At 37.0% G+C, this 26,200-nt stretch overlaps 1 protein-coding gene, 1 non-coding gene and 2 pseudogenes across 5 annotated transcripts in view; 3 read left to right on the top strand and 1 right to left on the bottom strand.

The window, feature by feature from the left end:
- The window catches only part of N4bp2 (NEDD4 binding protein 2), a 109,540-nt gene that overhangs the window by 42,715 nt on the left and 40,625 nt on the right, over nucleotides 1–26,200 (bottom strand). For all 4 annotated transcript variants that reach the window (XM_023702744.1, XM_023702743.1, XM_023702746.1 and 1 more), the window contains 4 exons: nucleotides 24,578–24,702; nucleotides 21,092–21,180; nucleotides 18,673–18,749; nucleotides 2,983–3,138 (listed from right to left, as the gene is read on the bottom strand). In XM_023702744.1, the coding sequence (XP_023558512.1) occupies nucleotides 2,983–3,138; nucleotides 18,673–18,749; nucleotides 21,092–21,180; nucleotides 24,578–24,702 (447 nt within the window). The remainder of the gene's footprint in view (nucleotides 1–2,982; nucleotides 3,139–18,672; nucleotides 18,750–21,091; nucleotides 21,181–24,577; nucleotides 24,703–26,200) is intronic.
- On the top strand, nucleotides 5,081–5,213 carry LOC111813012. The gene has a single exon (XR_002818368.1). It is a non-coding gene; the product is annotated as a small nucleolar RNA SNORA1 (small nucleolar RNA).
- LOC101574063 lies at nucleotides 11,740–12,958 on the top strand (annotated as a pseudogene).
- Nucleotides 22,985–23,238, top strand: LOC101574449 (annotated as a pseudogene).

Raw genomic sequence — 26,200 nt, 5'->3', positions numbered from 1 at the left:
AATAATAATAATAATAAACACATTGCATACTGCCTTCCTAGTGGTTATTTGTTGTATAAGATGCAGACATGTTATCCTATTTACAAACACTATTAGAACAAATCCCTCTATTCATTGAATTAAGAGAATGTAGCTGTATATCTATCCTAACCATTTTGAATATACAGATACAAAATGATCATTCATCTGTATACTCTTTTTTTGTTTAGTTCTGTCATTTAAATATTACAGGTGTGTGAACTCATCAAAACATTCCAAAATAGTCCAGTAGTCCATAATAGTATTGGGTCTTCCGCTTGACTGGCAATGTCAGAAGTTGTTGACCTGAGTTCCCTACAGCTCAACATAACAACATGGCTTTATTTCTTCTACTTCATTTTTATACTTTTCTGCTGAATGGTTAAGACCAAGATAAAGCAAGACCTATGTAACAAGAATTAAAGCTTTTGGATCTGATAAGGTCAGTCAAATCCCCTCAGGACTTATCCTGAGATCCTGTATCTCAGTTTGTAGATCCTTTGTCAGTGTCAGCCATGTGGATGAGTCACGGCCATTGCTTGGCCAATTTGCTCTCTGTGAAAGCCTGAAAGAATGTTTTCTCTATATAGGACTCTCCTTAGGCACACTCTACATCATGGATCACTTTCCTCTTTGGCCCCATACTCATAAGTAAAATAAACCAGACACAAATGTGTAAATATCGTATCGTTTCCCTAGTATAAGAACTCAAAAGAAGAAATACAAATAGAAAGGTATAATACAATTAAAAGGAAAGCAACAACTTGAGGACTAGACAATGAAGAGAGCAAGAAGAGCTAGGAAACATGACAGAGGCAAGCTATACAGTTATATGTTCAAGATGGGTAAGGCAATGAACCTGAGAATCTTCAGAAAATTTTCAAATCTAGCAGTTAAATTGGAAGGATTCTTACCCTGACTATATATGGTGACACCTGTGAACTAAGCAACTGCACTGAAGATGGCAATTTGTAATAGGTTCATCTTGGAGTACCTGTCATTCTGGTCTTCTGCATACGTGCTGCTTGTCATGACATGCCAGTTGCTGCCATGCTGTCTCTCAGGTAGATGATTGTTTAAAAAGGAAGGGGGTGGTGAATGAAGGCAGGAGACAGGAAAAGGAGTGTTGTGGGACTGTCCTGCTACCTGCTACAATGCTGCATATGGTTAGATTTCTGGACTTATGTGTAAACATATATAATTCTTTATTTCTATTTTTTAAATATATTTTAATTTTTTAAATTTTTTTTGTCATATTCTGTAGGGACTTAAAGTTTAACATATCATTACTTGATGAAAAATACCTGTTCCATGTTATGCCTAAGATGTTTGATACTCAGTGAGGTCAAGCTCAACAGCCTAGGTTGTATTGTACTAACCATAAACTTCTCTTCTGGAGGGTTAACAACCTAAGATTGCAGACCAAAAATTAGAGAAAAAGAAGAGCCTCAAGGAAAGCCAACATTTTGGCCCTACCCTTCCAAGGTCAATTAAGACTCAAGACATATGAGAACTTGTACTATAACATCATGTAACTCAGCTGTGTCCCAAATTTTCTGATCAATTCTTTTTTAACAAAGCCTCTCTCTCATCCCTTATCATCAAAAATATGGTTACTTCAGACCTTAACATACATCCAGAGTCTCATTTATTCATTTATTTGTTCAACTGTTTATGTGTTCTAAATACTCTATAGAATCATTACTGCTATGGTGGAACCAGTGTCTGCCAAAGACCCATGTGTCAAAGCCTTGGTCCTCAGAGTGGCACTCCTAGGAGGTGGTGACAGCTCTGAGAGGGAAGACACCTCACAGAAGGTTTGCAGGACATTGCGGGCCCACCCTGGAAAGGGCCTGCCTCTTCCTCTCCTTTGCTTCCTAGACATGAAATGAGTGGTTCACTCTGACACATGCTTCTGCCATGCTACGCGGCCTCATCAAAGGTGAAAGCAACTGAGCCAACTGATTAGGAACTGAAACCATACAACTATGAGTCGAAGTAAGTCTTTTCTATTAATAAGCTGGTTACTGTCTTAGTATTACAATATGGAAATTTTTCACTTAAAGAAAAATACCATGAAATATCTGAACTGATGAGTCACAAAACTTCAACTGAATTTTTTTTTTCACTTTTTTGGCATGCTAATTATACATTTAAGTTTAAATACCCTGTTTAATGGCCATTTTTAAATTCAAGCACTACCACTGGTCAGTTTCGTATGATAGACTAAAATTATGTTATCTACAGTGTAAGTATGTTGAATTCTTTTCATTAAGGTGCATAGTAAATGTACAGATAGTCATAGGCTACCGTTTTGTAATGTATTACATTTTTAATCTGTTATTCCTAACCTGTTATAAATGTTTGCAGAGAAAAAAGCATTGAATTTGTCTAATGATCTGTAAACTTATGCTAACTTCTACAAGTAGGAATTCTAAATAAAATTTTTAAAAACAAAAAAAAAAAAAAACAAACAAAAAAAAGCTGGTTACCGCAGGTATTTTGCTAGTGACAGCATGCTGACTAGCACTAGTATCATTCTGAATCATAAATTTTTAAAGAGTTGTAACTTGTATTAGTAAAACTACAAAGAATTAATTTTTATGATACCAGTTTAAAAGTATTTTCACTAAAATCTTAGAAAATTAAGAAGTGATATGGATACCAAAATGATAATAGTAAGGAAATAAGGGAAACACTGGAACAAAAATAGGTATATTCACAGTATAAATACAAATGCATAAAATCCAAGCACAATGAAAAATACCTTTCATATGAACTTTCACTTCTTTTGCTAACTTATTTTCAACTAAATCCAGACAAGACTGAACCTACACACTTAGAAATAATAATCTACCTTATTTTTAAAGTTAAATTGCACAGATTTCATAAGCTCTGAAAGTTCAATTAAAAAAAAAAACACGTTTCAAAATACATTTTTGTAAATAAGGCATTTTAACTTACCTGGGACTTCTGTCCTCACAGGAATATGCACACAACTCAATACGTTCAATTTTCTCTGGCACTGAAGAGCTCATAATTATTGGCACCGAAACATAACGCTGATAGTGTTCCAACATTCTTATTATTTTTTCTTTGCTTATCCCATGAATGTTACGCCTGAAAATACCAAGGAACAAAAGGATAGGTAAATTATTGATAAGTGAATTAAAAGGAAAAAAAGAACATATGATTTCCTCGATATACCTATACATTTTTTTTCTTTCATTTCCTTCAATGCTGGGGCTTAAATCAAGGCTTTATACATGCTTCCAAAGCATTCTACCATTGAGCTGTATTTCTAGCCTCATTAATAATACATTTCTAATTCAAAACAATATCAAAACTGGTTCATCATGAAATAATATATGCAATTTGATTCTACTTTCCAGTCTAGCAGGCTGTCCTTTCCAAATACCCTTTGTCAAATTAGGAAAAACAAGGTTCAAATAATTAAAAGAAGCTGCTCTAAGCTTTGCAAAAAATCTCCAAAGGGCCAGGCATAATGGCACACACCTATAGTTCCAGTACTCAGGAGGATAAGGCAGGACTGCCACAAGTTCGAGGCCAGCTTGGGCTAAATAGTGAGTATAAGGCCAACCAGCCTGAATTATAGAGCGAGACTATGCCTTAAAAAAAAAAAAACTCCTAAGAATCTGCTAAACTGTCATTTCAAGGCACTAGTTAATTATAAACTAGTGAGTATAAACATCCCCCTACAGAGGCTTTTACTTTTGCCAATGTGGCAGACTAGAATGCTCTGAAGTATCCTTACATCACAATACAACTAGACCCAAGGTAAAATCATTTCTTTTTTTTTTTTGGTAGGGGTGGGGGGGAGGGTGGCTGGCTCAACTCACCCTGAAGGTGGGGGCTGGTGCAACATGTGGTCCCAGGCATCAAACTATGGTCCCCTGAGCCTGCTTAAGCTTGCCTAAGCAGGCGCTTTAGACTGCTGAGCTATCTCACTGGCCTAGACCCAATGTCAACTAAAATTGAACATGTTATATTACATTTTAAGTTTATACAGAAATCCTGAGGCCTTACCCTGAGGATGCTTTCATTTATATAGCTTCTGGATTTGCATCTACCCAGAGGCCAAATGGTGCCATTTAATTCCTCAAAAGTCTTGTCTTAATGAAAACACCTCACTCGAAACTTGCTTTGGGATTGAATTCAAAGCTTTCTATGTAATATGAGCATTTGTCTCTTGGGAAAAACTGGCTCCCATATTTACCTGTCTCAATCTTGTCTGGTTTCAGATCACAGAGAAGCAAAGAGACAGAAAAAATATGAAAGACAGGTTATGAAACGAAAGACAGAGGAAAAAGATATAGTATCCATCCATTCCAAGTACTAGAAGATAGGCGAGTGTATGGGACAAAAGCAATTTAAAGAATAATGCTCAAAGCTTTTCAGAACTGACAAAAGACCACAATTCCCAGATTTTAGAAGCAAAACAAACCCCAAACCAGATGAAATCCATAACTAAAACACAGTATTGAAACTGTTAATCACCAAAGACTAAAGAATATGAAAAGCAGCCAGAAACTTTTCTAAACATTTTTGAGCTAGTCATTTACAAACAATAAAAACAGAAAAGAGAAGAGAATTAAATATAATCTTCCATAACAAAAATAAATATTAGTATACAATGCATACAGCTAAAAGTATATTACAAGAATAAGGGCAACATACAGCAGGCCAGATAGCTCAGCAGATTACAGCACCTGCAGGTAGACTCAGGGGCCAGAATTCAATCAGCCTCCTCTCCCCACTGGCCCCGCCTCCCAGGGTGCACAGAGAGGGCAATTGAGACTTAGCGGTGGCACATGCCTGTAATTCCAGTTCTTGGGAAGTTCTAAGTAGGCAGATCACTACATGTCAGATCTAGTAGTAAGAACCTCAACACCCTGTAGACCCTTTCCCAAAAAAAAGGAAAACGGGTAACAAAAGGATCTTTCAATTAAAACTCTAAAAAGCAGTTTGGAAAAAAAAAAAAAAAAAAAAAAAAGTTTGACACCAGCCAGCCCTTTACTTGTTTCTAAAAGGTATCAGGCAAAATCTCATTCTGGATTAGAATGGGCACTGTTGATTGGTGTCTAGAATTGGTCAATGTGGCTAAAATTGAGACATAGGTCATGCTTCCATCTCAGTAAATATTTATGGTGGTGACAATAAGGCCTGTAACATTTTGAAGAAAATAAAAATAAAAATAAAAGGTATCAGGCAGAGAGAAATTACATGAAAGGTCTACCATGGCAAAAAAAAAAGGTAAAGCAGTAATGATACAAGTTAATAAAACAAGCACTACTTGTCTACACTATTGCTAGGTAAGATAAAGGGGAACAATTAAGAGTTATAATGGAAAAAACATCCCAGAAAATGACTTAACATTAAGGTTTACATGATAGAAATTATAAGGTAATCACTAAAAGAAGAAGCACAGTGCATCTAATTACCAAGAAGAGAAAAGAATTTAGATTTGATCAAAAAATCCAAAATAAGGGGCCAGGGATATAGCTCAGTGGCATAAGCGCCTGCCTGGCAAGGACAAGGTACCGAGTTAGATCCCCAAAACCATTAAAATAAATAAACAACCAAACTTAGATTGTTTAAAAAAAAATCCAAAATAAGACATACATAATAATAGAAAACAATTCCAACTATACAATTATCTGTGATAGATCACAGAAAAAAATGATTTAAATAGAAAGCACAGTGAAACAGGAAGATCAACTATATGAATAACAAGACACAATAAAAGAACTAAGTTTATCAGTTAAGAGCTAAGTGGAAAGAATAGGGTTTTGTTGTTTGTGGGTTTTTATTTTGCTTTGTCTTGTTTTATTTGATTTGATTTTTTCAGTACTAGGAACTGAACCCAGGGCTCTCACAATGAGATGCATCACCAACCTATTAAAAAAATTATTTCAATAAAGATTCTTAAATATTAATAAGTAAAAATAAAATAATAACTTTAAAAAGAATCTCACTAAATCACTAAATTGCTAGGGTTGGGCTCAAATTTGCAGTCTTCTTGCCTTAGCGTCCCCAAATGCTGGTATGTGCACTACCATGTCTAGCTCCTTTTTATATTTTATTTTCAGACAGGGTCTCCCTAAATTGGCCAGGCTGGCCTCAAGTTTACAATCCTCCTGCCTCACCCTCGCAAATAACTGGGATTACAGATATGTGCCACCATGCCCAGCTAACATAGTTTTAAAAATCTAACCATAGTTGTTATAAGAGATACATAAGGATAGTGAAAGGTTGAAAATAAAAATATTGAAAGGGGAGTAATATTCAAATACTAATAAGTAAAATATAATTCTATTAATATTAGACAAAATGTATTTCATAACAAAAATTATTAAAGATAAAAGTAAATTACTAGGCAAAAGATAAAAGGTTAAATTAAGGTGATAGCAAAATCTTAAGCTCCTATAAACTTCAACAAACACCCTCAAAATACATAAAGCAAAGACAAGAAAACGGGTCGGGGAGCTGGCTCAGTGGAACAAGGGCTTCCCTAGCAAACACAAGGGCCTGAATTCAATCCCTGGTTCTGCAAAAAAAAAAAAAAAAGACAGGAAAACTATTAAGAAAAAAACTGACATGTTCAAGATAATAAGGGGGCAAGCTGGGGAGCTATCTCAGCAATATATGCACCTGCTTGGCAAGCACAAGGACCTGAGTTCCATCCCTGTTACTGCATGTTGTGCTGGCCCCAGAACCTTGGGCATGCAGTGCTGGTCGGAAACATAATCCCAACACTGGAAAGGCTGAGACAGAAGGATCACTGCAACTCGGAACTGTAACCTTGTATTTAATTAATTAATTATACTTTTTAAAAAATAGAGGGTTTTTTTGAACCTCTCTCCCAGTAAAATATTTCACTACTTCTCTCCAAAATACTCATCAATTGGGCAGATTTTAAAAACTACTAAAAAAAAAAAAAGTAGGCATGCTGATGTATGCCTAGAATCCCAGCACTTGAGAGACTGAGGCAGAAGCATCACTATGAGTCTGAAGGCAGCCTGGACTACGTTGTGAGACCCTATCTCCAAAAAGAAAAAAAGGAAGGAAGGAAGGGAGCAAGCAATCAAGACTACTAAAAAGCTATAGAAAATAGCAAACAACAGAATTAATGGATATATGAACACACTATAATTAGTATGCACTCTTGTGGGGTTTTTTGTTTTGTTTTTGCGGTACTGGGGATTGAACTCAAGACCTTGCACTTGCCAGGCAGGCACTTATTCTACTGAGCTATCTCCCTGGCCCTTTTCTTTTTTTCTTTTCTGGCGAAACTGTGGATTGAACTAAGGCCCTTGCACTTGCCAGGCAAGTGCTTATTTTCCTGAGCCATCTCCCTTGCCCCAAGTATGCATTCTTATGAATGGAACACTTACTAAAAGGTAACACTTAACTAGGCTACAAAATGTCTTTAAAAATATCAGAGAGGTCAGGTGTGATGGCACCTGCCTATAATCTCAGCACTCAAGAAGCTGAGGCAGGAGGATCACAGCAAATTCAAGGCCAGCCTCAATCACACAGTGAGTTCAAGGACAGCGTGAACTGCACAGAAGGAATTTGTCTCCAAAAACAAAAAAAAAAAAAAAAAATTCAGAGAATTAGTATCACACAAATCTCACAATCTGACCTACTACAATTAGGTTGAAAATCAGTCTTTCACAAAAGGAAAATATCTAAATGTTTAGGAATTTAAACACAGTTCTAAATAACTCAAGAGTTAAAGAATAAAATTAACCATAATGAAATTTAGAAAATAAATAGGAAACAACAGACAGGATTATATATTAAATGCTGAGAGCAGATAAAGAACTACACAGCAAAATTTATGGTATAAAAAGAAAGGATATTAAAATTCTGAGAAAAGCTAAGTAGTACATAGGAAAATATATCGAGTCAAATGATCATATTAGAAAACAATCTAATTCTTCACGTGAAGAAGTCTTTAAAATAATAGAATAAGTAAAATAAAATATTTTTAAAGGGCCAAGAGCGAATGAAGAAAAGCAAAAATAAACATAAAACAACTTATAGCACATAAGATCAACTGAGTCAAGAACTATTTGAAAGGCTAAAAAAAGCCAATCACTGATGAAAATGATCAAGAAAAAAATGGAAGACAATGTAAACACATAAAGATTAAACAGGGTACCTTAAATGTTAATGCAGTAGAGATGTAAATGGTAAAACACTATTATAGTTGTTTTAATAAAATTTTAATAACTTGATATGATGGGAAAATTCCAACTGAACTTTCTCATAAAACAGTAGATTCAAATAATTTAACAAGTAAATTCGATCAAATATTCAAATTTAGGTAAACTTGGAATAAGAAAAGAGAAAATACCTCCAATTATTTTTATGAATGCAAAACTCTGATACTTAAGTCAGACAAGGAAGATCAAGAAAGGAAAAGCTGCAGGTCAGTCTCACCCTTTTACACAGATGCAGTAAAGACGTACAAATCCTAAATGGATTATAGGCAATCAAATCCAGTAATTATCAAAAGGATAATAAAAAGGAATTAAGGGGGAACAACCCATTTGGGGCCCCCTCCTGTCCCTCTCTCGGACAGGAGCTTTCTTTCCCTCAACAAATATATTCTGCTCATAACTTCTGTTTGTTCCTAAAATTCATTCTTCAGTTTTAGAGAACACGAACTCATGCAGGTCAGGTTGGAAGATCATTTTTCCCTATGTCATTTGGAGGTTTCCTGTATCATTTGGAGGTCACCCACCCGAGATGTTTTTCTCCCTGTATTATTTTGGAGGTTTCCACCGATATCATTCGATAGAGGTATGAGTTTGCTTTTCATAAATTCTGGATTGGGACTTGCTTAGATAACAAATTTTTATGCTTCAAATGTTGATATGTCTTTGCTCATTGCTCATAATTGTTCATGCTTTACATCATACAGTTTTCATATAATTTGGTTAAAATTGCTTTGTCTCTTATATTATTTGCTAAAATGTTGGTCAAAATGTCAATAAATTTAAGTTAAAATATGAAATGTTATAAGGTTATGATATTTCATTAATGGGACATTTTATTACTATTGTGTATTCGTATATGTTGTGTTTGAATGGGCTGACTAAATGTACTGGCATTCCTTGCTTGATATTAGACCACAGCGCTAGAGTAATGTTAGTAAGCATCCTAGTGGATTTTATATAAATTTCTGTAAAATGGGACTTTTAGCCAGTTCAGACTTAAGAAATATACATGCCTGTATATGAAACATGGGACTCCTTTTGCCAATTAAATGACATTAGGTCGGTAGGACAGGTTTCACTGGGATAGATTAGTTCTGATCCCCCTCTACATGCTAGAGGAAATGTCAGGCCTGATCTGGTTCAGTATCCTTTCTTTGACCTTATTTCTAATTTTCCTACCTCTTTGTACTTTCCTTTTTAGAGGCATGTAAAATTAGGAAAACTTTATAGACTGTTCCAACCAAGTAAAACCCTTAGAAAATGAGCGTTTGTTAATGCCAAAGACAGGGAAGTCATTTTAGAAAAAGGACACATACCCCATCTCTGGGTCAGATGAGAAAAAGAGGACTATGCCTGTCCAGGAGAACACATATAAAAGCCATGTCCCGACTTAGTGTTCTGGGCATGTCCCCTTCGGGAGGCTAAACCTGAGACACAGTGGAGAGAACCGACTTCTGGGTAACACCAGAAGGAGCTATTTCCAAAAGCAGCACACTTATCAGACCAAAACACATTCAATGTGAGGGAGGATCTCAATCTTTTCTCCTATGTCTAACCATTTAGGTGCATAGAGATAAGTTGTGGACATTAAAACCTTTAGTGTAAAGTGCTAGGTAATCTTGCTCAGGCTTTTAACTATCCCTTATAGAATTTGGACAACAGTGGTTACTCTGCCAGCTAGTAAATGCTCTTAGAGTAGCTGCCACTCTTTGAAGCAGAGGACAGGTTTCCCTAGCTGTCCTTTGGTGAATCCCCATTGAAGCCAATGGCTGATGGAATGTTGACCAGAGAAACTGTTGGATTCCTTTCTGGAGACTGAGCTCTGGTTGAGTGAGCCAACAGAAACTGAACACCTGAGGGGTCATGGCCAGGGCTACTCTCTGGCAGATACCTAAAAGTGCTTGGTGGAAACTGGCTTTTGACCACTGAAAGATCTCCACTTACCTTATTGTGCTTTTTCTCTCTTTCTGCTAGTAAAATAGGAATTTTACCTGAGCTTTTCAGTAGAACAAGTTAATTAGTCACTCTTCCAAAAATAAGGCTGAGACAGCTTGCAATAGTGGTTATCAGGTAAAGTTTACATCTGTGCCTTATATGGTTTTTTATCTTTATCTCATTTTTTAAATTTTTATTGAGAAATAAATATGACCGAGACAGTTTCACAGCTCATTAATAGGAGTTTTGATAATCAATACACTGTACATTGTTATCTTCTTAGTGGTTATCCATAGTACAAGAAGCAGACAGGATATTCTGTCCAAACACTGTTGTTTTTGTTTTTTTTCAAACACTGTTAGTACACCTCTTTCTTCTCATTGAATTAAGCGAAAGTAGCTGTAAATCATCCTATTTTGTATATATAAATATAAAATGATCTTTCCTTTGTATTTTTTTTTGTCCTGTCAGAGGTGAATATTCTATTGGCATCTAAATACTATAGGTGTTTGAATTCAACTAAACAATCTGGGGGGGGGGACTACCCGCTCGGGCCCCCCCTCCTGTCCCTCTCTCGGGACAGGAGTTTTCTTTCTCTCAATAAACATATTTCCGAGGGGCTGGGGAGATGGCTCAGTGGAATAAGCGCTTCTCTGGCCAGCGCAAGGGCCTGGGTTCAATCCCCGGTTCCAAATAAATAAATAAATAAATAAATAAATAAATAAATAAATTCTGCTCATTAAAAAAAAAATCTAACACTGTCTAGCAGTCTATAATATTAGTGGGTTATCCTCAGAAGTTATTGACTTGAGTCTTTAACAGCTCATCATATTAATATGGATTTACTTTATATACCTCATTTTTATACTTTTCTGCTGGATGGTTAAGACCAAGATATAGCAAGACCTATATAACAAGAAATGTAACTTTTGTATCTGATAAAGTCAGCCAAGTACTCTCAGGATTTATCCTGTAGCCTTGTAGCGCCCTTTGTACATCCTTTTGTCAGTGTCTGACATGAGGATGAGTCACAGCCATTGCTTGACCAATGTGCTCTCTGTGAAAGCTTGAGAAAATGTTTTTTCTCTCCATGTGACTCTCCCCAGGCTCACTTTACATCATTGAACACATTCCTCTGTGGCTCCATAATCTTCTTGATCAGAAAATTTGGAGCACAACTGAATTACATGTTGTTACAGTACAGGTTCTCCTATGTCCCGAGTCTTCACTGACCTTGAAAGGCTAGGGCCAAAATGTTGGCTAACCATGCAGCCTTTCCTTTTCTCCAATTTTGATCTGCTAACTTAGGTTGTTAACCCTCCAGAAGAGAAGCTAATTATTAACCTGCAATATATGCAGTTCAGTTTACCCTACCTGTCTAAATATCAAACATTTTGGCATACCATGGAACAGGTATTTTCCATCAGATATTGCTATGTTGGACTTTAAGTCCTTACAGAATATGAAGGAAAAATAATTATATAAAAGTAGAAATAAGAGGTGAGTGCGTCTTGGGTTCTGGCCAAGCAGCGAAACAGCCTGGGCTTCTTCGCTGAGGAAATGATTGATTCTTTTCAATATGGATGGTGGGGATGATGGTAACCTTGTTATCAAAAAGAGGTTTGTGTCTGAGGCAGAATTAGATGAACGGCGCAAAAGGAGACAAGAAGAATGGGAGAAAGTTCGAAAACCCGAAGATCCCAAAGAATGTCCAGAGGAGGTTTATGACCCTCGGTCTCTCTATGAAAGGCTCCAGGAACAGAAAGACAGGAAGCAGCAGGAGTATGAGGAGCAGTTCAAATTCAAAAACATGGTTAGAGGCTTAGATGAAGATGAGACCAACTTCCTTGATGAGGTTTCTCGGCAGCAAGAGCTAATAGAAAAGCAATGAAGAGAAGAAAAACTGAAGGAACTCAAGGAATACAGAAGTATCTCAACAAGGTTGGAATCTCTGCAGAAAACAAAAAGGAAATGGAGAAGAAACTGCCTGTGAAACCAATAGAAACCAAGAACAAGTTCTCCCAGGCAAAGTTATTGGCCGGAGCTGTGAAGCACAAGAGCTCAGAGTGTGGCAATAGTGTGAAAAGACTGAAGCCAGACCCTGACCCAGATGATGAGTCAAGAGGCCTCATCCTGTGTGTCTCTTGGAAGTACTTCCCTGAGCGGCCCGTCCATTCACTGCCCCTCCGCTGCTGTCTGCATCGGCATCCTCCCAGGCCTGGGCACCTACTCTGGGAGCAGCGACTCTGAGTCCAGCTCAGACAGTGAAGGCACCATCAATGCCACAGGGAAGATCGTCTCCTCCATCTTTCAAACCAACACCTTCCTTGAGGCACCCTAGCTCCTGTCCTTCACACAGCGAGTCCCCCTAGAATGGTCAGACTGTCTGTTCTGCCACCAAGCATTTGTAACCTCCCTCCAAAAACTCCTTTGCTGGCCCCCTGTGCACACTGTGAAACTTCTAATCTCACCTAAAAATGTGCCAGATCCACTTGTGGCCAGAACTGTGTTTGGTCTCCTCTCCACAGTAGTACAGATGACCAAACCAGTTTCACTGCCTCTTCCTCACTGACATGGTAGGGTGGGTGCGGCCCCGGCAGAGGCGCCTCTGACGCTGCCTGGGGGGATCACACTGCTGGCTTGCAAAGGGTGCTGCTGGGTTTTATTGCTTTTTGTTTTCTCTTTTTCCTTTCCCAACAACACAGAAAGCAAGGGCAGTTGTTGTACAGGTGTTACTTAAAATTTATTGTAGACAAGTATGTTGTTTGGTTCGACTGCATTGTGAAGCATGTCGAGACAAAGCTGACTGGTGGTGAAGCGGAGATTGCCCTGGAACTCAGCCCTCCGTGATGTCGTGTGCTAAGTACAAATAATGGAATCTGTCTGTGGAGGATGTCAGTCGACACCAGCCTTCATTGTGAAGTTTTCCTCACTGTTGGCACTCTTCTCCTCTCTCCATCCAATCCCCTTTGTATAGGAATGGACTGGTAACAAGCAAGCTTCTACTAAGATTTTTGTCTGCCTGGCAAGTTATTTTGTTTCTGATTTTAAAAATAAAAGATGTAGTTTATGATTCTAAAAATAAATAAATAAATAAATAAAAGTAGAAATAAGCATTTACATATTTTTACCAAGAAATTTAGAAACCTAACCATATACGGAATTGTAAGTCCTTATACCAGGGAGACAATACAATATTTACAGATGTGGGTCTGGTTTATTTCACTAATAAGTATATTGTGCCTTATATGTTAACAAAGTAAAGAATTTTTGCCAGCTATATTGTGTTTTTACCAACATGTAAACTGTGATTGTTAGATGATAAATGTTTCACCTGTGAGCTTCAAGGTTAAATCTTGTCTAGTTGTTAAAAATGTTTACCTAGGTGATCAGATGGAAACAAGTGTCTGAAAACTTGGCTCAGTGCACAGGGCCAAATCCTTCCAGTCAATGGTTCTATCTCTAGAAGTGATCTTTGTAGCCTGAGAAGTGCTCACTTCTAATTGACCTTTTATGCCATAGTTATGCTTTCTTCTGCAGATATTCTGGTCATCAGACCAATTATAACTTACACATATTCAATAAGAGTAAGGTGAACGGGTTATGAGATGTTTCAGGAGACAGGAATTGCGCACCAGTTCAAGGGTGAATAGGCTGGTGGAATCTTGTCTCCCTTCTCTCCAACAGGAACATCCACCTGCTCTGGAGAGGGCTACTCAGGGACGCTTGGGTGGAAGAATCAATTAGAAAGAAGGTGGGGATGCCCAAAAAGGTAATTTCTATTAAATTCCAGGTTATCTCACAGCCAAAGTCTCTTACTCCTTTAGAGTGTGCTTCATTGGACACCAGAAGACATTTGATCCTAACATGCTAAAAAAGAGCTATGTAATCCAAATGAAATGCAGAGAAAAGTATCAATTATGATGTTATTTTGTAACTAGAAAGATGATGTAAAAAGGAAAATGGTAAATGTCTTATGTTCAGTTTTTGTTTGCATTAAGAAGGTTATTGTTATTTAAGTTTTAAAATGTAGATGTGAGCAACAGAAATACCAGGCAGTTCAGCCTTTCCCATCATTGTTAAAAGTAAGGTTTCCCCTATTTGCCTTTCTAGTCTAGAGGGTGTGGTCTTCTAAAACAGCTGTAATCCAGGCCTCTACAGAGGTACTCTCATTCTTAGCTAAATCTATGAAGCTTTTCAAGGACAATACCTTTCAAAAAAGTAAAGAGGCAGTTTAAAACAGTTCATGGGCCTTAGATTACCCTGATAAGTACATTGATGTCTTTAGACAATTTACTCAGACTTACGAACTAGATTGGAAAGATGTAATGTTAATCTTAAACCAAGCTTTGACGTCTATGAAAATAAAGGCATTACAAGCTGTTACTGCATTTGGAGAGGAATAACATATTGTTAATTTTAAAGAGCCAAGAAATAGACAACCAGTGGAACTTCCAGTTCCCACTGGAGCCCAAGCAGTTAGACCCCTGGTCACCTAATAGCCAGACAAACAACTAAAAAAGACATTTTCTTTCAAATGTGCATTCTTAAAGATCTAAGAACTATTACCAAGCCTTCTAGTTATTTTAAATTTTAGCTATTTACCAGGAGAAAGATGAACACCCCTCTGATTTCTTGTAATGTTTAATAGAGGCATTGGTAAAGCATACTTCGTGAGACGTTAATTCAATAGAGGGGCAGATGACTCTTACAAATAAGTTCATTACTCAGTCAGCTCCAGAAAAGAGTAACAAAAAATAGCTTTTGCTGCAGACAACTCATTTGATACTTTAGTAAAAACTGTTTAAGTGTCCTATAATTGGAACTGGGAAAAAAAACAGGCAGAGAAAACAAAAAAATAAAAAATGGCTGCCATTATTGCGGCCTCAAAACAGACCCTAAGACTGATTCTCTTGGCTCCAAGAAGAGCTCAACAATGAAGAGGTTCATCTGCTACTGCTGTCAGAAACAAGGCCACTGTAAGACGGACTGCCTTAAGAGGCCCACAAGCCATGCCCTGACTGCCAAGGCAGCCACTAGGAGTGAGACTGCACTCTGAGGCAGAGGCCTCAGAGCTCAGACTCAGCTTCCCAGGTGGTCCAGCAGGACTAAAGGCCCTGGGCCTGCCTCCTCCCTCTGGCCAGACAGTCTCTACCTGTTATCTCCACAGAGGAGCCCTGAGTAATCATAGCTAAAGGAAAAAAAAAAAAAAACAAAAACAGCGTATTGCTGGACACTGGCATAGTTCTCTTTGTCCTTCTCCAACCCTGATTTTCCTACAGTTGTGGTACCTCAATAAAAACAGACTTTAAAAGACATCTTGCTTTAGCTGTAACTGAGATATTACAATATATTCAGGTTGCTTACTAATCAAGATTATGCTAAGCCTAGTTTTTACAAACGCAATATATATTGTTGTTCATGTACAAGGACTTAAAAGGTATTTCATTGGTTTAATCTGACTAAATGCTATGTATTTCATGATAAGTGTATGTTAGTCTGGTTGATTTCTGATGTAATACAGGTATTTCATGTTGATAGTAAATATATGTGTGACCTCTTCCCTAAAGCTAGAGGGACTTACAACAAATTGTCATACTCCATGAATAAATGGGTCTAAGAGCTAGTGAGTTACCATTGCTAGGTCTCAAAAAGTTTATAAATGTACCTGTTAGCTCAAATGTTCATGCTTTGATTATAATGTGTTCTAATCACTCAAAAAATTTGTTCTTTCCTAGAAGATCATACAGGTAAAATCTAAAACCAAAGTTATATTTTGCTCAGTGGACCCCTGGTGTCTGACACAAGCTTCAGACGTTAGAAGGGTATACAGGAATGAATTTGTCTGAGTTAAGGTGTTTCATAGTAAAAAGGATACAGAATGGAATTATAGACGAAAAATAAAAATAGTGACACTGGCAGCCTAAGGGAGCGAAGACCAGTTAAGAAACCAAAAAAAAAAAAAAAAAAAAAAAGTTATGCTTTCCTAGATCCGAACAAAAAAAAGGGACATTTCAAGGAAAAATGTCCAAAGCTGCTGAAGAAGGAAAAAGAAGTGTTCATGATGGAGTCAGAAAAAGTTTCAGACTGAGGTGGTCATGGGTCTTCCCCTCTCAGCCTGAGGGAACCCGTGTTAACAGCCAATATTTAAAAAAAAAAAAAAAAAAAAAAGCCTGTTAGGGCCAGGGAGATGGCTCAGTGGAATAAGCGCTTCCCTGGCAAGCACAAGGGCCTGAGTTCCATTCCTGGTTCCGCAAAAAAAAAAAAAAAAAAAAAAAAAAGAAAAAGAAAAAGAAAAAAGTCTATTAGACATTTGTTAAAAGCTCATACAGATTTGTTGGTAGTTACCCAGCCAATGACCCCACTTATATTTTTTATTTTTTTTTTAGTGGAACCGGGGATTGAACTCAGACCCTTGCACTTGCCAGGGAAGTGCTTATTCCACTGAGCCATGTCCCCGGCCCCTGACCCCACTTATAAACTGGAGAGTACTTGGTGTTTTCCCTATTTCTGTCAATTCATGTGCCACAATAACAAAATTGATGAGACATAAAGGCCAATTTGTTTGAGACAATACCCAATGGCCATGGAAGATAAAAGGGATTAAACCCTACATTTAAGATATCTGCTAATGAACCTATAAAAAGTTCTAACTCGTCTTTTTCATAATTACCCTGTTGTGATTATTTGACTTGTTTCTTTGGCTTTGTCTCCTCCAGACTCAAAGCTATATGTTCATCCAAGAGAAAAATGCCTGTCATCTATTGAGGGCCTTTAGATAGAACCTCTAAAGAATACATCTGACTGCCAATCAACAACTACAACCCCTTTCAGCCTGAAGAAGCCAGAGCAGTCATCGCCCATGCTTCCCTAATGGCAGTTCGGGTTACTTCTTCAGAGGGGGAAATGTTACAGGTGGCCAAATAAGATAAAAATATTATAGGCAGTCAGACAGGGCCAGGCCCTCGAAGGAGACAGCAAAGAAGATGATGCCTTACAACTGTGGGAAGGGGCGGATGCTCCTGCTGTGAACCAGACCTACAGACCTAAAGGCCAAACAAATGCTAAAAGAGTAGCACCTGGGATTGATATTCTAAATAGGTATCGAACACCTGGAAAGACCCAAGTGAGTCACTAGCCCAACTCCCAACGGGAAGAGACCCTGTCCCGTATTCCAACTCACAACAGGAAGAAACCCTTCCTGTATTCATGGCTGCTTACTCCGTGACTGGTCCTGGGCATAATCAATTTTACCTGAGCAATGGTGCTTATAATCTCATTGGTTGACCATAGTTTTGTCCCACCCCACATCCACCTAAGCAAGTTCCCCTTTTCTCTACTTTAGCCCCACATGGTTTTACACTATAAAAGTCCCTGGAAAAGACAGCTTCCCAGGGAACAACATGTTCGGGGCCCCCCCTCCTGTCCCTCTCTTGGACAGGAGCTTTCTTTCTCTCAATAAATATATTCTGCTCATAAAAAAAAGGAAGTGTTGAATATGTTATAACAGGGATGAACTATAAAACATTATGCAAAATGAAAGATGCCAGACATACAAGTCCACATAGTATACAATTCCATTTATATACAACATCCAGAACTAAAAAACCTATAGGAAAACAAAACAGATTAGTGGCTGCCAAAAGGAGGGAAGAACTGGATGAAGGAAACACTAGCAAGTGTGCAGTTTCTTTTTGCTGAACTGTAAATGTTCTAGAATTAATCAAACAGAAACTGTGAGGTTGAAACTGAAATTACTTATAATTACCAAGAAGAAAATACCCTAAAATTAAGGTAGGGATGTTTCTAGGGAAATACTGAAGACAAAGCAAAAAACACTATATCCATGTCCTAAGTAACATTTTTTATTACAATCAAGCAACCAAATAAATAAAAACATAACCCTAAGTGGTAGGAGGGTAAACTATCTGGACATCTGGATATTTTTTATCTTTTCAATTTTTATTTCCTTTCCACTTTCCAGTAAATCACTAGGCAGCAGCAGGTTCTTGCCAGGAGCACACAACTCAACTGTGCCAAAGTCTCAAGCCTGCTGTACTCCCAGATATGAATGCATTATTAAGAAGAAATAAAGTACTGAGTATATTAAGACAACAAATTTTAGAAACAAAGCTATACTTATAAAACTAGAAAGAAAACACAATCAAGCTTGTTGTCAATTTTTTAAAATGACAAACCTGTAATAAAATTAATTTTGCTTCATTCATCATTTATTTATTTATTTGGTTGTTACATTATGTATTATTATTAAATGTGTTGCTCAGATTAACAGGTATAGGTATGCAAATTGAACAAATAATTGAACATTAACATTTGTTCTCAATAAACCTTTTTTCTTATCCTTTTCGCTTTTTTTAAACTTATTTTAAATCATTCATCATTTATAAAGGGAAAAAATCTAAATGGACTTTACAAATGAAATAAAAACATATTAGCCCCCAAGTTTTACCTTGCAAGTTCCTTTGGTCTGAACTTCCACCATGTGTCTGGTTCTCGGAAAAGGACTTTATATTTATGTTTCTGTGACTACATATAAAAGACAAAAACATAAGTAATTGTTTCCATAAATTATTTACATTATTTCTAAATTTACAGCATATTAAAAATGAAACCACCTCAAAAGATGTTTTGATAGGTACATTAAACTGATAAAACATACAGTATCTGTGACCTGGCAATTAATATCCAGTAATGTACACTATTGAAAAATATGCTAAGTAGGCCAGTGAGATAGCTCAGTGGACTAAGCATTTGCTTAAACAAGCGTAGGGACCGGGGTTCAATCCCTGGCACCACATGCCAAGCCAGCCCCACCCCTGGGTGCACTGAGCTGGCAATCAAGACCAGGCACAGTGGCACACGCCAGGAATCCCAGCACTGGGGAGGCTGAAAACAAGAGGATCACTATGAGGCCGAGCTAGATAGTGAGACCCTGTACCAAATTAATTAAAAAATAAAGAAAAACAAAAATATGTAAGAAGAAATATGGACACCTATACCAAACTTGTGCGCATACACATACATTGACACACATGAATGCTAGGATATCCAGTTCACTATTATTTGTAAGAGGAAAAATACTACATAGTAATTTATTAAATTCATCTTGTGTTAATGTGAGAAAGTCCATCCATTATTGAAATAAACAGAGCTCTTATTTGGGCAATTTGTATGTGCATAGAAAACTTCAGCAAAGATTTCCAAAAACACTATTAAAAGCATTTACCTGCAGGGAGGAGGACTTCAGGGTTTTTGGTTTTGTTTTGGGTTTTTTTTTAGTTTGAATATTTATCATATATATCCATTAACTTTTATAACTTTACAATTACTTCAGGGCTTGGGAAGTAGTAATTCCCACTGGTAGAGGGCTCATCTACTATGTGCAGGGCTCTGGGTTCAATCCCCAGCACTGCTAAATCAATAAATAAATGAAACTGTTAAATTATTTCAAATAATTGCCATTACATTTGTTTGCCAGCTTGCTCTTCACTCCATTTCCCTGCCAGCTAGGTCTGTACTTCCCTGTTCCCTTCTGAATGGGAACTAAGAATAGTTCTTTTTACTTTTAACAAAAGACAAATGAGAGGAAATAAAAAAATATGTGACAGAGGTTGTATGTGGCCCATAAAATCTAAAATTCTTACTTGCACTTCACAGAAAAGTAAGCCTACCTCATGGCCTACTAATAAAAAAAACAGCATACATCATGTTATAACAGAAACAAGGGTGAGGTGGATGTAAAAAGTGTCTAACTAGGCAAGGCAAAAAGCCAGGCATGGATGCACACTTGTGGGGAGGCTAGAGGACTGCAGGTTACAGTCTCACCTAGACCACTTGGCACAAAAGCCTCAAGACTGGAGTAGAGGGGGATGGGGAGATGGCTCAGCGGAATAAGCACTTCCCTGGCAAGCACAAGGGCCTGAGTTCAATCCCCGGTTCCACCAAAAAATAACAAAACAAAACAAAAAAAAAGACTAGAGTAGAGTGGAGGGTGTAAAAAGAGCAAGTCCATCATAATCCAGGCCAACCTGGGCTGTGGGAGGAGTGAAAACACTCCAAGCTAGAGATTAAAGAGTCTGGCAATCTGAGGGAATTGAAAATGAGTTTTCAGAATTCAGAATTTCTCAGAACAGCATCCTTTTTTTTAAAATTTGAATAACAAAGGACCACCGAATTTGTTGTTTAGTTTTATTTTTTGAGGCAGTCTGACTATGTAGTTCAAACTGGTCTTAAATGTATCAGTCTGGCCTCCAACTAGAGGCAACCACTCCCCCATGTCAGCCTCCTGAATGCTTGGATCACAGGTATGCACCAGCATGGGACCACTGAATTTTAATTGTTCCAAGTAAAAGAAGGTAGGGGTGTGTGTGTGTGTGTGTGTGTGTGTGTGTGTGTACACACTTAAAATAATTTAAAAATTTAGAAAAGTTATTTTCAGACAGTCTTGCTGGTATTGAATTCACTACATAGCCAAGGCTGGTCTCAAATTCCCAACAATCTTCCTGCTTCAGCCACCTAAATGCTGCGATTACCAGCTTGCACTAGCACACCAGATACCAAAACACAAAACAAGACTAGATTTAGGGCCAGGGAGATAGCTCAGTAGAATAAACACTTGCCTGGCAAAAAAAAAAAAAGATTTTAAGGTTTTAATTCTCAATATTTAAAAACTAAATAAATTTAGAATTATGGGGAACTCAGCTATATTCATTGTTCATTTTGATCACTGGAGACCAAAGAACTTAGAGTTCAATGTAGGCCAAGATTCTGAAATTCTCAAGTGCTTGAGATACACTTGTGTAAAAATTAACATCGGTCAATGATTCCAAGCTCAATATTAGAAAATTATGACAACTTATTGTACAAACCAAAGCAACATATGGTTTCATTTCCCATGCTTGTAGGTTTGTATTATCAATTATAATTGGTGATATCTTCTTCTCAAATGCTTCTTTTGCTGAAAAATATAAAATGACAAATCACTTTAATATTATCTTCAGTGATTTTTTTTCTTAATTTGAAAGCCATAGATATATACTAATTCTACTTACTATCTGACATAACTTCTAAGAACATGAAAAACTAAAGCATAGATAAATGTTCAATAATAAATGCAAATAAATACTATACTTAAGATGAGGTAGGACGATTGCCATGTGTTCAAGGTAAGTCTGGGCTACACTGTGAATTCAAGGCCAGGCTGAACTACATAACAAGACCCTGTCTCAAATAACCGAAATAAAAGGGCAAAGGGGTCTTTAGTGAAAAAGTTGAAATCCAAATGAAGTCTAGAGTTTAGTTAATAGTAATATATAACTGTTAATTTCTTAGTTTTGACAACTCTAACATCATTATATGTAAGACGTTAACATTAGAAGACAAAAAGGTATATACAGATACTCTCTATACTAGCTTTGCAACTTTTCTATAACTAAAATCATTCCAAAATAAAATTTAAAAGCAAACAAAACAGACACACAAAATAATGACCTAAAATAAAATATCATGTACGATATGTTATTTGTATAGGAGATATTCTTATAAAACTACCTTTCTTCCTCAAACATTCACACCATTCAGGAAATTAATAATATATCACAACAAGTAAAGTCTACAAGGTAATTATCTGGAAGTTTGAAAAATTCTGCTGTTTCTTACAATTCAATAATAAAAAGGCAGGGGCTGGGTAGACGGCTCAGTAGAATAAGTGCTTCCCTGGCAAGTGCAAGGGCCTGAGTTCAATCCCCAGTTCCACCAAAAAAAAAAAAATAATAATAATAATAAGGCAAATAACAGCACATAAAGATAGCCAAAAATTACAAGCAGGTATTTCTCCAAACAAGACAGATGAATGGCAAGTAAGTACACAGAAAGATGCTCAACATCTTCAGCAGTCAGGGAAATGCAAATAAGCCACAATGAATTACACTTTTACACTCACCAAAACAGTTAGCATCAAAATTAAGACAATAAGTGTTGGTGAGAATATACAGAAGACTTTACAAACCATTCATTCAACTGGGAAGTGGTATAATTGCTTTGGAAAACAAATTGGGAATTACTAAAAAGGCCAGGAAAGGACATGTATGTATGTTTGTAACAGCACTGTTAAAAGAGCCAAAAAGTGGAAAGAAACAAGTCAGTCAACTGACAAACAGATAAAAGGAATAGAGTCACATAATGAAGTATTACCAGCCTTAAAAAGGAAGGAAATACTAATACTACATGCTGCAACGTGGAAAACTTTAATAAACCTACATAAACTGAAAGAAGCTAGTTACACAAGGTCATGTATAATTTCCTTTATGTGAAATATCTACAATAACAAAGCTAGAGACAAAAATTAGCTGACAAGAAATTAAGAGTGACAGCAAAAGGATACAGACTCGTGAGGTGATAAAATGCTTTAAAATTAATTGTAGTGATAGATGTACAACCCTCAACATTAAATTCTAAAAAATCACTAAACTGAATAACTTAAAGTAGTGAATTGTTTGTTTTGAGACAAGACCTTGCTATGTGGTTCATGCTGGCCTAGAACTCACTATGCAATCCAGGCTAATCTGGAACTCAGGGCAATCCTCCTACCTCTGCTTCCTGCATGCTGGGATTACAGGCATGCACCACCATGGCTGGCTGAAAGTTTTATGACCCAAGAATTACATTCCAATAAAGCAATTTAAAAGTTTTTCCTAGTCCCGGTAGTACAGCTGCTGCTACCACCCTCCATCCATCTGTCCACACATTTGTCCACCTGCAACATGAGCGGCCTTCAGGTCTATAGGACATTGGCCACAGCTCCCAAGAAATCAAGTCCCAGCAGAGCAAAGTGGTGTGTATCCAGTATCAGCTAGCGGACATCTCCAAGGACAACACCCTGCGGGGATGAGATGAGAGCCGTGGCAGGCAATCCCAAGGCTACCCCTCCCCATATTGTTAATGGGTACCAGACTATAAGCTCTTCATTGAAGCTGAGGAACAGAACATATTGCAAGAATTCCTAAAACTGGCCTGAGTCAAGCCAGCCCACAGTTCCCATTGGACTCAGTGCCACATTTTCCCCACAGACCTCATCCAGCTTTGCAGGACATTGTGACCAACTCCCTTCAGTCCTAACTTTATTATCTTGGAGTCCTTTACCCTGGACTATAGCCTTCTCCTCCCTCTCTGTAACTTTCTCTCCTTCATTTAAAGGCAACATTTATCATCTATTAGTCTCAGAAATTATCTTAAAATAACAGCCCAAGGGCAGACTTTCCTCAGCCAAGCCTTGCAGCTGCTACACTGCTTCACTCTAGCTAGTAGGCACTTCTGTCTGGCTAAGGCCTGACAGAACACCTAGAACAATACCAACACCCCATACCAACACCCTAGAACAATTAAATGCCCATCTCATTGGTAATAAATAAATATTTTGCCTATTAATATATTATTGTTGTTACTATTATTGCTATGGTTACTGCTATTACATTAAAGCAGTACTAAGCATTTTCTCACATTCATTTAATTTCACAACAAACTTGGGAGGTATTACTGGCCTCTTTCACAGATGAGCACAGAGTGCCTCTGTGACTATAAAGAGCTTGCACTAGATGCACAGATAGTAATCAGCAAATCAAAGCTGATCATCACCACACCATCGCTGCCTCTTTTATTTCAGTTGTTTTGGGTTTAGGGAGAGGAAGAGAGAGGAGGAGAAAGGGCAGGGAGGGAAGACTAAAGTTTTACCTATAATTTCCCTGCAGATTCAATGTAAAGAGAGCTATTTTGACTCTCACATTACTCCTCTATAAATATTAAACCAATCTAAGAAGACCAGGGGTTAATAAGGCAAATTCCGTTTTAAAAAAGAGGAACTAGAGCACACCAGACAACTGTAACTTCCTTGGGCTATTGAGATCCAAGAAAAAAAAATTAAAATTACTTCTCACAAGTTCTCCATGGATTAAATGAAACTTAAAGGTGTCATACAGTATTCTATGCATCTTATAAAAATTAACTTTTTAATTAACTTTTAATCCTCATAAACAATCCCCTTAATTGACTCTTACTCATTTAATGTTAACCAGTTAAAATTATATCTGTACTATGTACTTAAAGTTAAGTATAAATTCTTTAAAGTTGTATGTCTCAAAATACAAACATGAGCTAGGTGTAGTGGCGCACACCTGCAATCCCAGCACTCAGGCAGCTGAGGCAGGAGGACTGCTGTGAGTTTGATGCTAGCCTGGGCTACTTAGTGAGACCCTGATTCAACAAACAAACAAAACTTCATACATCAAAACACAAATGCAAAGTGAATTTTTATATTGTATTACTATTAATATTACCCAGAATCCTCTGTAGATTCTTACCACGATTATGGTTCCATTCATGTGCTTCTCCTAAGTATTTTACATCAAACTGGTACTGTCCATTTATATAAAAATAATCATCAGTACTAAGAATAACTCCACTTGGATTATCTTCTTGCAAAGTCCTGTGAAAAAGGCAATTATTTATTAATTTTCCTTCTAAAATTCTCTCTTCTAAATTGTACAGTCAAAGAAAAATTTAAGTACCATTATTCATTACTTATTTTATTGTAATAATCATACTGGAAATCATGTAAACAAAAGTTTGACTCACAAAAAGCTGACCTAAGCCAAGTCTATTTTGTTTTATGTCTATTTAGTTTTTTATATAATAAATATATACATATATATATATATATATTTACATATTTTTCCCAAAAAACTGAAAACTTTTTGTTTTGTTTTGCTTTTTATGGTGCTAGAAATTGAATCCAGGACCTGCCATGCACTAGCCAAGCATGCTCCCACTTAGCTATATCTCATCACTTTCCTAAATTTTATTTTGAGACAGGATCTTGATAAATTGCCCAGGCTGGCCTCAAACTTGCAATCTTTCTGCTTCAGCTTCTTGAGTAGCTAGCTAAGTTACAGGCCTACACTACCACACTGAACTTGAATTTAATTTTTATTAGTATATACTGAGTGCCAGGTACTGTTTTAAAAACAAAACATTCACTAATAAACAGGGAAGTTCTTGCACTCACAAAGCTTACATTCTAGTGAATTCTTACTTGATGTCCACTTTTAAATTATCATCTTTTAACTGTTCCCTGTACTCAAAATAAAGTATTCCCTTCTGACACCTCTTCTTTTCCTTTTAAAGGGTGTATCTGAGAGAAATAAATTGTTAATTTGTAGCTATATTCTGAGACCCCTTTCAACTATTACATAACTTCTCTTCTTCCCTTAATTTCCCAATGCTTCCTTTCCATTTATCTTCTCTCTAGGACAACAAAAGTGTCTTTTTAAAATACTGACTCATTACCTCCTTTCCAAAATTCCAAAAGCCTCATTTTTCATCCCTCATTTTCTCTGAGCTCACACCTTAGTTCAATGCTGAGGACCATTCTCACTGGGAAAACCTAATTTGTATGGCTGCACTATCCAGTTATTTCTCTCTTCATTGAGAAAAATTGTTCCTATTTTGTGCCAAATACTTCTTTTTCTTCCCACTCTCAAACAATAGCTGCCTATAATTTGAGTGCCCCTGAAATCTAGTTCTACAAACCTGTCTGAAGACTCTATTAACATTTTTAGTTTTGTCTTTTTGAGACAAGGTTTTGCCATGCAGTTTAGGCTGCCCTTGAACTCATTTTGTAGCCCAGGTTGGCCTCGAATTCAGTGATCCTCTTGCCTCAGCCTCCTAAGTTTTGGGATTACAGGCATGCTCCATCATACCCAGCTACTATGACCTTTTAAGGTGCTGCCTTTCATTCCACTCTCTTTCCCAAAATGTAATACTATGACTGTAATACATTTAATATTAAATTGTTTTAATATTGACATTAAATCAATTAGAAAAGCTTATGATATCTCTACAGAATATGGTTATAAATGTATCAACAAATATGTGAAAATGTACTGAAGATAAATCTAGACAAATAAATGCTACCAAAAAAAAAC

Source organism: Octodon degus, unplaced genomic scaffold, assembly GCF_000260255.1.
Source record: "Octodon degus isolate 3935 unplaced genomic scaffold, OctDeg1.0 scaffold00158, whole genome shotgun sequence".
Taxonomy (NCBI): Eukaryota; Metazoa; Chordata; class Mammalia; order Rodentia; family Octodontidae; genus Octodon; species Octodon degus.
The sequence above is the reverse complement of the archived record's forward strand: the minus strand, read 5'-3'. Positions and strand labels throughout refer to the sequence as shown.